The sequence below is a fragment of the Frankliniella occidentalis genome, unplaced genomic scaffold (genome assembly GCF_000697945.3).
Source record: "Frankliniella occidentalis isolate FOCC.00 unplaced genomic scaffold, Focc_3.1 Scaffold298, whole genome shotgun sequence".
NCBI lineage: Eukaryota > Metazoa > Arthropoda > Insecta > Thysanoptera > Thripidae > Frankliniella > Frankliniella occidentalis.
This window is the reverse complement of record NW_026267424.1, coordinates 271240-281655: the sequence shown is the minus strand read 5'-3', so window position 1 is coordinate 281655 and position 10416 is coordinate 271240. Positions and strand designations below refer to the sequence as shown.

Below are 10416 nucleotides of genomic sequence, written 5' to 3'. Positions count from 1 at the left end.
AGGAAATAATTATGAAAATTGGCCAGTCATATTATGTGTCGCGCGACCAACTAAAGAAGAGTAATGGGGACGAAAACCCGAAGGGTAGAGGACGAAACAAGTCCCGTGTTCTTATGCTTCGAGACCTGAAACCGGTTTTCTCTTTTCGTGCGTGTATTTTGTTGTTTTTCGTGGATCGCAACTGAAGCGATCACGGAGCTGGAGGGCGGGCGCAGCCTATCGCGATGGACATGATGATATCGTGATGGACGAGCGAGGAGATACGAAAGAGTCCCGTTAGCATGGGAATGGGGGGAGGGCCGACCCGGGCCGACCATCCCCATGCGGCTTGACTTGGGCCCCTCGGCCCCACAGGGCCCGGCCGGCGCAGGCAGACAGGGTGGCTGCAGGGCCGAGCTACAGCCGCTACAGCCCCACCCTCTCTGGACCCGGGCAAAACCGTAGTCCCGGGCGGGGCGGCCTCGCCACGCCCCACCCGCAGGCGCGGCGAGCCCCACCAGGCCCCACCACCGCCGAGCGCCGGGGCCGGGGTTCAACAAACTCTCCGTGCAGGCGAACCCCCCGGCCGGGAGCGAGCGCCGCGCCACCCCCGCGGGGGCCCGAGCAGATCGGTAGCGCAGCTTCCTACCCCCTCTCCTCCCCCTTCCCCCCTCTCCCGTGCGCCCTTCTCTCCCTCCGGGAAAGTTGAGGGGACTTGAAAGAGGGGGACCGCGACCTAAATGCAAAAGAGCTAGGCCCTCCCGGTAAAGGCGTGTATCGTTTCTCTCGCTGCCGTCTCAGTCGTGCGCGGATTTTCAATTCGCTCGGCGAGAAAAAAGCGAAAAAAGGGGGACCTCGGAGCTATGGCTGTGGGCGGGGAGAGAAGAAAACTCGGCGGTGAAAATGTGAATAATACTTCCCGAGAAACATCCGCGAGCGCGGCGGGCGGGACGCAGCGGAGCGGCGCGGGGCGCACGCCGAGAATGACAAATTAGATGTCGAATGTTAGCGGATCTCAATATGAATGTGATAAAGGGCGCAAAGGGCGGTTGGGGGATTTGGAATTCCGGTCAGCGCAGCAGCAGCAGCGTTCGCTGCGGCCCGCACCACCTGCAGAGGGCAGCACCAGCGCGCTGAGTACCTCAGCAACTGGGTCACAGCAAAGAGTACACGGCCCGGGGCACGGGGTGGGCGCGGAGGGGTTGAAACCAGGGCGATGGTTGGGCAGAGCGAGAAAGAGCGAGACAGTGAGATGCGACCTGCGTGGCTAAAATGAGGAGCAAGAGGGAAGGAAAACATTATGAGCAGAAACAGAGCCAAAAAGCACATCTCCAGCACATCACAGCCAGAGCTGACCTGAAGCCCAACCCGCCGGGACGGGGCATTTCTCTCCTCGGCATTGAGTGCGAAGTGCGTTCTCTCTCTCTTTCTCTGTTTCGAACTCGGCGACATGCAGCAGCATCCTGCTCCAGGGAGGGCCATGCTCACCGCCGTGCCGCTAACCCGGACGCAGCCCTGGGCCCCGCCAAGCAGCCAAGGACGACATGCTAGATAAAACGGCGCGAGATAGGGGGCGGTGCCCGGGCGGGGGGCGGACGGGGGGTAATTCCATCTTGTGTCCTCGCTCCGCGCTGGGGCGTGCCTCCTCCCTCCTCCCTCAGCCTCCTCGTCGTCGACGTCTTCGCCCGCGTCGTCGTCGACGCCCTCCTTCCTCCTCCTCGGTCTTCATTTTCATCTGGAGCGGCAGCCAAAGCATGCTATTGCCTCAGCGTTGCTATCGCCTCGGTACATCGACGAGCTCGATGAGGAGTAGCGTAGAGAAGACCCCCTCCCCTCTCTCTTTCTCGCCTAGCGCGCGCTCTGGTTGTCCCCGCCTCTCCAGGATCCAGTTCTCCAGAGCGGCTCGGCAAGTCTCTCCAGCAACAACAAGGCACATCGACGTCCTCGTGAAAAAGGATACTACTACTCTTCCCATGCCCTTGATAGCCGACTAACGCGCGGCTGTTGTCCTCGCCTCTCCAGCCAGGATATCCAGTTCTCCAGCAGAGCGATACTCGGCCAGCAGTCTCTCCAGTCGGTTATTGGTTCTCCTCCAGCTGCCGCTGTAGCTGCCGCGGTAGCTGCGGCCCCACCGCCGGCCATAAGTCACGCGAGAGGCGCGGGGGCCGGCCGCCGGGACACCACGGCTGGCTGTCCTGTAGGGCCATTTGTTCCGAGGACCCCCCATCGCATCCCCCTCTCTTGGGCCGGACACGCTTTTGCATGATTTGCGTTTGTCAGCTGGTTTGATGTACGGCTCCGCGCGCTCACTGTTCGTTGCCAACTCGATCTACCCTCCTTTCTCTTGTTTCCCGCGTCTGTTTCTGTTTATTAATGTTGTTCGCTTTTGTGATGTACAAGATAGATCACAAATAGTGTCTAGGTGTTTTTAGGTTTGTTTTCCTTTCATTTCCAACAAATTTTCCAGGGTCGAGCACAGTAGAGGGTCGTATAAACGGTCTTGTAATTCAAGCCAATTGCTTGAATACCAAGTGATTTTCCCTTGAATTTCAAGCCATCTTCTTGAATTACAAGATAACATTTTTACCGTGTATTACTAAAGGGCATGAGAGGGCATGGGTGACGATGGTGACAACGTTGACGACGACGACTTCTGCAGCCCCCTCAGCCTTGTCTTGCCCCCCCTGCGCGACGCCTTCTGTCAACCACTGCCTTCTAATCGAATCACTTTGGCGGTGGCAGCCTGCTCCCCCTGTCCTGTCCTTGACTCGCCCTCCGCACGTCCTCCTGCGACGTGCATCCATCTTAGACACGTCCGCACTAATGGCAAGTGCTTCTCGAAGCTCCGAGCTTCTCTGCTGAACAAGGTTCGTCACGTGTTGACACCTGCACAGGTGCACAGCTGCGAACGGATCTAATTCCCCTTCTCCCGGCGACCGGTGATGGTCCTTTCCATAATACTTTTGAAAAAGTAGTACTGTCCGACTACTCTTGCATCTTGCATTTGTGTAATTATTACCTGGATGAAAAACATTTGTATACGTACCGGGTGTAATTGTACTGCGTTCACAGTTACACCCGGTATATAATGTTGTACAGTGATCCATAGTTCAATGACCATCACAAAGCAGAAACAATTCCAAATAAACGGGACGTTTATTGAACGTCTCCTGAAACAACTGCGCAGTAAACAAGAGAACAGGGGCGGAGCGGCGCGACGCGACAGAGCTGTGACAGCGACAAACATCAACAACAACGTCTGACCTTTTCAGAGCGAGAGGCAGGCGACAGCGCAGGAGCCTGAGGGGTCCTGATCGTGGACGACGCGCGTGGCGTGGGCCGCGACGGCGCGCGTCTTCGCGGAAACCAAGCAAAGTCTGCAGAGAGGAGAGGAGGTGGTGTTTGTAATTCGCAGAAAATTCGTCCGCAATATATGGTAGTGGTTCCAGGATCCTTTGGTACATCACAAATTCCTGGTAATATGAAGACTCTCTGTACGAAATTTGTCGGGAGGGCGGGCCGTGCCCACAAGTGTGCCGGCATTATGTACCGACCGAGAGCGAAATATGGAAAAAGAAAAACGATTCGCACGCACTCGCGCTCTTTCTCCTCCTCCCTCCCACGCACCAGACCAGAGCCGAACAAGCGCGCCCAGGCAGAGTGGCCAATTGTTCTCCGGGCATTGCTGTCAATGTTTGCTCACGGACAGTGTCCACTCGGGGCGCCGCCGCCCATAGCCCATTGTGCCGGCACAAAAGCCAGCAGCAGGCGGCCCGTCCCCCGGCGTCCCCCACACACGGCCGCCGCCGCCCCCGTGCCGGGCCGGGTGGAATGCCCCCCCGCTGGCTCGCATCCTCCACGCACCATACCCCACCTTTCCCCCATTTTCTACCCCCTTTTTTCCACATCCCAACTTCGCCCCATCTCGTCCTCACCCCCGCCCGTTCCGATCCGAAGCGCTCCAGCAGAGCCCACGCGCGCTGTGTGGTTGGTTGCCTACCACGCCCGGCTGACCCCGCAGGGATTCGATGCTCTCGCCTCTGTACTGTCACGCCCACACGAATAGGGGGCTGCTAGGCCGAGCAAAATCGAAAAAAAAAAACAGCAGGCGCTACAATAATCCACCTGAAAGTATAGGCAAAAAGCTATGTTTTACACCCTTTGCCTTCTTCACGCACAAAGTTCGGTTGGATCCGGGGCCTGATAAAGCCCGCCCTGCCCGGCGCTGCCCAGCCCTGCCCGGCCCCCCGGATGACAAAGACGCGACTCCGCCCTTCAACACCCCGGAGCAACTCGCCGCTCAAAGGGCCGAGCTCTGGCCGGGCCGGCCGGCGCCGGCCGGAGCAAAGGGCTCAAAGCGAGTGCGAGGGGAGCGGGGAGGGGCGGCGGGGCAGCCTTCACGCGTGATGAGGCTAACACGATGTGGACGCTGCAGCGCCGCTGCCACAAGCACCAAGGCGAGAGGGGCGCTTATCAGCCCTATCAACGTCCTAGCTTACTCCAGCGGCAGCAGCAGCCTGGAGTTGAGCGACAAAAGACATGTCTGCTTCCCCAAGGCAAGCAAACGAGGGCGATGATTTTGCGTGACCATATCGAGTCCCGATCGCCCTCACCGTCACGCCATCAACTTTCAGTCCAGCACCCGGGTTGCGGACGCTCCCTCTATCTCTGCTTCTCCCCGCCCGCTCTGGTTTCTTTTTCCACTCTTCCCCGGCCACTACTACTATTTAATTTATTGCCGGGCAGATAAGGCGGGGTGCGGTGGTGTGGCGTGCACCCGGACCCACCGCAACACTCCACTCGTATCGCATCCCTTCGGCGATTCCGCGCTCCCCCATACCCCCCACCCGGCCCGAGCGAGCGTGTCGCCTTGCTCCGCGACCACCGACAAGACAAACAACGACAACTCGCAGAAATTCAGCGTTCTACTATGTCGTAGTCGCCCGCGGAAGGAGGGAAAGGGCAAGTATAAAATGTGCACACTAAAAGCTTATGAACATAAGAGTTATGTCTAACGTAGTCCGCTCACGCATTTTTTAATACGCTATAGTATGAACAAATTTATTTGTACACAGGGCTCAGTAGGCTATGAATAAATTTGTTCATAAGCTTTTAGTGTGTGTATTTACTAAACACACTCTGAAAGAAAATGGACAATATAAAAGGCAACGTTTTCGTGCACATCCAGACCTGAAGAAACCGTTTTACAAAATGTGTCCAAATTAAATTTCGGAACAAATTGCATCTGATCTGGATCTACACGGAAACGTTCCCTTTTTTCGGAGCACGCAAACTTGTCCCTTTCCATTTAGAGTGCAGAGTACACCCTCGTCGTCGCCATGGCGACATCAGCGTGAATTAAAGGGCGCGGGACGGGGCGCGTTGGTTGGGTCAAACAAGAGGCGTCATTGTGAAGCGGGAGAGAGCAGGACAGATCAGATCACCATGCCATGCCGCCTCGCCTAGGCCCCGCCTGGCTCCGCCGCCACTGGCAGATAGATAGCGCGGCCGTTATTGGCAGCCACGCCACGCGACGCCACACCGCGCCCCCGCTGGGCTGGAACACGCCCCCTGTAACACTACACGCCGCACAAATGCCCGCGCGACAGCACGCGGGATTACAGTCAGCTGCTGATCGAAAGTCCGCAACACGGCGCAGTAAACGGCACTGGTAAAAAGTAATTTTTTTGTTGTACAGGGTGGGTGATCCGCGCCGTCCGGCGCCGTCTTATTAAAATGCTTCTTACGATTCTTACGTGCGGACGGGTTGCATACTCGCACGGCGCCGTAAGGCGCCCTGGCGAGCGACGGTAGGCAAGCCCGCCCGCGCCCGCACGCGTGTATCCGGTACAGTATAAGCATTTACAAAGAACGGCGCGGATCACCCACCCTGTAGATTTATATTTTTTAAATATATATTTTTGTGTCCCGATTTTGTGCGACAGCCTTTGTTGCCTTTCAGAGTAGACGAAGTCGAAACTCCGTGTCAGTAAAACAATTTAAATTTGTAACATTACCAAATTTCTCATAGGGAATTTTCCCGTTCAATAAGCTTCGGATAACCACACACACAAAAAAATGACTTTTCCAGCATTGCGCCGATAAATTGCAGCAGCCTGCAGTCGAGCCTGGTGTGTAGCACTCCGCGCGGGTACCCTATGCGCTAGTGAGACCCCGAGCGCCGAGCGAGCAGACTGTGGTCGGTAATTTTCCCCCCAACTACCAGCACCTCTCCCTACTCCCTGCCCCTTACCTCGTTTAACCCACATCACATAGAGTTACGAGTTACCTCCCCCCCCTCCCCCGTCCATTATTTTCACCCTTCCCATTCCTCTTCCCTACCACGAGTCGATGGCGTAGCGCACCACATAATGCGCTTCAAGAAATTAAGCACTAATTGTCTCCGACGAGCGAATCGAGGCCACATCGAGGCCTACTACGGGAGAGCGGCCGTCACGAGCGCCAACGCCAGCGTGGCAAAAGGGATCGAACGAGGCCATGCCATTATTACCTCTCTGTAGGCGGGGCGCGAAATCAGCACGACGAAACCGGCAGAGGCCGCAGCTTCAAAATGTTACGGCTCCTCCAAACCTGCAAAACAATGTAAACAACGAAACACGTTGAAGTATAGTGTATTTTGTCGCGCCGAAAACAAAATACAAAGCAAACTGCTACGCAACTTTAATTAATTTGCTAGCTGATCATGAACTGATTCATTTATGAATCTAAAAATGAGAGAACGCTCCGGTTCATCTAGTTTAATTTAACACACAAACCTCATAATCCATTCAAAATTCTGCAAAATAAAATAAAATTCCAGGCTAGGTAAGGTAGCAAGCACTGAGGTATTGACAACATCCGATTATCACGGTAAAAACGATGTCTCATTCTTTTGAAAAAGGGAAAACTTTGAGGAACTCTCCTCTAGTTTGACAAAAAACTCCTCAGATTTCGAGGAAGTTTCCTCAAAAAATGCGGGACTTTTCCTCTATTTTTGAGAAGATTCCTCAAAATCTGAGGCGAGATCCGAGGACACGCCCTCAAACATGGGAGTTCCTCAAAGTTTTCCTTTTTTTCCTTAAAAAATAGAACATTGTATTTACCGTGTATTAAAGTATCTTTTCTTGAGGCAAAAACCTCTTTCTTTAAAGAAAAATTGTCGAATTCAGTATGACAAAGAACCAGTGTGACATTATTTGTTTTTCTGTAGTGCTGCTGAGAGCACTCCCTCTCCGCCGTGATGCTGCCCTGAGGGGAGGCCCGCCCGCGGCCGCGCCATGTTACCGCACGGCGCGCCGCCGAAAAGGAAAAGTACTCCTCCATTATTAACGCGAATGGCTGCCGGTGGCTGAAGACTAATCCCCCGGGCCCCGAGCAGCGCCACGGCCGACGGCCGAGCCAAGCCCGCGGCGCTCCTGTTGGTTGAAGCGCGAAGCTCATTGACTTTTGGCCGCTAGTCGCTAGCAGGCTGCCTGCGCAAGGGGCCTTGAGCCTTTGGGGCGTCTGCACACCGTTCCACCTGCTGCTACGGCTTCCTGCAGGAACATAACGTGCCGAAAGCTCGGCCTGGGCACACCACGGTACGGCGAGTACCACACCTCTCTCTCTCTCTCTTCTTTTTCTACTAGTTCCAGCCCCCTTTTCTGCTTGCTCTATCTATCCTTATTTAGCGGTTGTCGTGTTTTCTCTTTCGCGACGAGGCCAGGTCGAGTTAGGGGTAAAGGGTTTCGCTAATTTACGCGAGACATTCGTCAGCGCGCTTGTTTGCCCAAAACGCTCGCTGTTTTATTTCTTCGCGCCACTGCTGTATGACTCTCTCTCTCTCTCTCTCTCTCTGTGTCGAGGCCGAACACCCAGAGCCCGGAGCCCAACGCCTGCGCTGCGCAGCTAAATGGGCGTAGGAGACCGGAAGGGGTGCGGCGGGGGAGGGGAGCGGGTAAGGGATGGAATGAAAGACGAATGGGGTGGCAAACGGGGGCTGCGTGTGAACGCGCGTGAGGGGAGAAATCTCTTTCCAAAAAAAGGATTCTCTTCAAGAGCCTTTTTCGTTCCCCCGCCCCTCTTCCTTCATCCTGCTCATGTCATCGCGTACTAAACACACAAAAGTAGCAAGGTAGAAAACGGCACCATCTCCATCTTCCGAACCGAACATCTCGTTTCAAACATCGGCACTGCATTTAATTATCCAAGTGAAGCAAGGATGCCCACAGCTCCTCAAGTTTTAGTCAGGGACTCTTCTTGATTAATAAGCTTATCGAATTTCGGAAAGGGCAGGGTAAATCCGTCTAAACGAGACTAAGAAAGGTTTGACTCTCTTGGCCTGCTGGCCCCGGTCGGCCGGCGCAGCGGCCTGGAGACGGAGCTGGAGCCGGAGGCGAGTCAAAAGGAAACATTATTTTAGGGGAGTGCTGCTGGAGCGACTCCACCCGGCTCCACCCGGACCGCTACGAATATGGAGAAGGGAGCACGGAGAAGGAGTCGAGGAGAAAGAGAGAGAGACAGAGAGAGAGAGAGGGGAGGGGGGGAGAGAGAGAAGTTGGCGTAGCTGACTTGTGCTAAACCTCCCATTCCTTCCGCGTCGGAATCGATTTTGTCTGGCAAGTGGGAGAAGGACAGGGGATGCGGGACGGTCCGCTGTGTGAGCGCGTGTGAGAGAGAGAAAAAGGGAGGGGGGATGGAGAGGGTGGGTGGGACCGGGAAAGGGACGGAGACCGAGAGAACAGGAGGGGATGGTACGAGCGCAGCTCGGCAGGACGGGGAGGGGAATCCACAGCCAACTGGCGCAGCCCAGTCCAGCTCAGCGCAGGGGAGGCCTAATCCCATGTACGGCTACGCAAAAACTACTGCCCAGCTACACGCTTATGGCTATACGACGGCTCCTTCCCCGCTCAGCTTCAGCCTTGTTCAGCAGCGATGTCAGTCCAAAAAAGAGAAAGAAAAGAAAATGTAAAAAAAGAAAAGAAAACAGTTTGGGGCGCTAGGGCAGGGGCAGGCCAGTGTGACGCAGTGGTGCGCGGGTTGGGCAGACGGGGTCGGGGTGGGGCGGGCAGGGGACGTCGAGATTGATAGGAACATGATTGATTAATGATGCTGTTTTGCCGGGTGAAAAGACCAGCGCCGTCCGTCCCGTCCGCGGCTTGAAAGACTTGCTTCCTGCGGCGACGTTATAAACATCCTCGCTCGACGCCGCGCCACGCCTGCACCACGGCCCTTTGGACTTGACTTGCAAAACCATCAATGAGCCTCGAGCCTAGCCTCGAGCCTAGCCTCGAGACGAAGGGCACGGGAGAAAGGGCTTAGAAAGGGGTCTGTTTTTGAAACAGAGTGTGTTTGGAAGTACGACGTGTTTGAAACACAAATTTAGGGCTTTCGCGTACTAAACACAGGGAAAGTATATCGTTGATGGTGGCGGTTAAGAGATGAGGTGGCTTGGTGAGGTATTGATGAGCTGAGACTAAAACAGCCCAGTAAGCGCCCATTCATTATTCCAAAATTAATTAAAAGCTAAAATTTAACACGCAGCAAAGGTGAAAGTCATCAAACTAAAAATATGTATAAAGATCATCCAGAAAGTACGTCTGTAATTCGCCGTCATGAAATTGCCAAGTTCGGCCTGTGCAAGCTCTCATGGTGCCTTCCAGGTAGGCAACATCTTGCCTGCAGTGCATTCGTGTACGGCGGGCTGGCCTACCCGAAGGCTTGCAGGCGCCGAGGGCGCCGAGCTCCCGTAACTTGGAGAATAAGTCTGAGAAAGAAACGGACGTAGTTTCGGGACAGCCAATTCGAATGCTTTGCCATGGTTGCCAATACACCTTTTACTGATTTCCATCCAAGAAGCCCTATTTTACAGTTAGGAAACCTTGCTTATTCTGCTTGGAGTTGAACAGTGACTGCAAGCTAACGATAAATGTTATTGATCAATTTTAAAATTGAAAATCTTTAAGAGGCTCGCCTAATGCGAGAGGAAATGCCACCACAGTTGCGCAACAGAGTTAACGAATTAGTTTCAGAGAAATTATCCTGGAAAAATGATATTAGAAATTGCATAAATAATTACGCCCGTCGGACGAGGACCTCCGTTACGACATTAGCAAAGGTTCTCGACCTCAACCTCCTCGGGCGCCTGGCGCTCGGCAGGGGCTCGTCTGGCGCTGATGTTCCCTGGTGTTGGCTGCCTGTGGCCGCGCGCCTGTCTCGCAACATTCATGAGATTTGCTCTCTTTTCAGGTGGTGAAGTGACAGACTGGAGGGGTTTCCCCCCTTCCTTTATGCTCTGCGGGCCCGGCCGTCTAGACAGGTAAGGGGAACACCCACCGGGACGGCGGCGGGCGGCCAGCGGGCGGGCGCTGGCTGGAGTTGTTGCTTTAGCCGAGGCTTGTTTGCGGAAAATAAAACTATTTTCTGCAGCGAGCAGCGACCGGAAAGTTGCGGCGGACG

The 10416-nt window shown here is 54.9% G+C and overlaps 1 protein-coding gene across 1 annotated transcript in view; it reads right to left on the bottom strand.

Annotated features, from left to right (window-relative positions):
* Positions 1-6488: 6488 nt before the first annotated feature.
* Positions 6489-10416, bottom strand: part of LOC127750965 (uncharacterized) — a 19152-nt gene continuing 15224 nt past the window's right edge. The window contains exon 3 of the mRNA XM_052273772.1: positions 6489-6570. Coding sequence (XP_052129732.1) covers positions 6514-6570 — 57 coding nt within the window. The 3' untranslated portion in view covers positions 6489-6513. The remainder of the gene's footprint in view (positions 6571-10416) is intronic.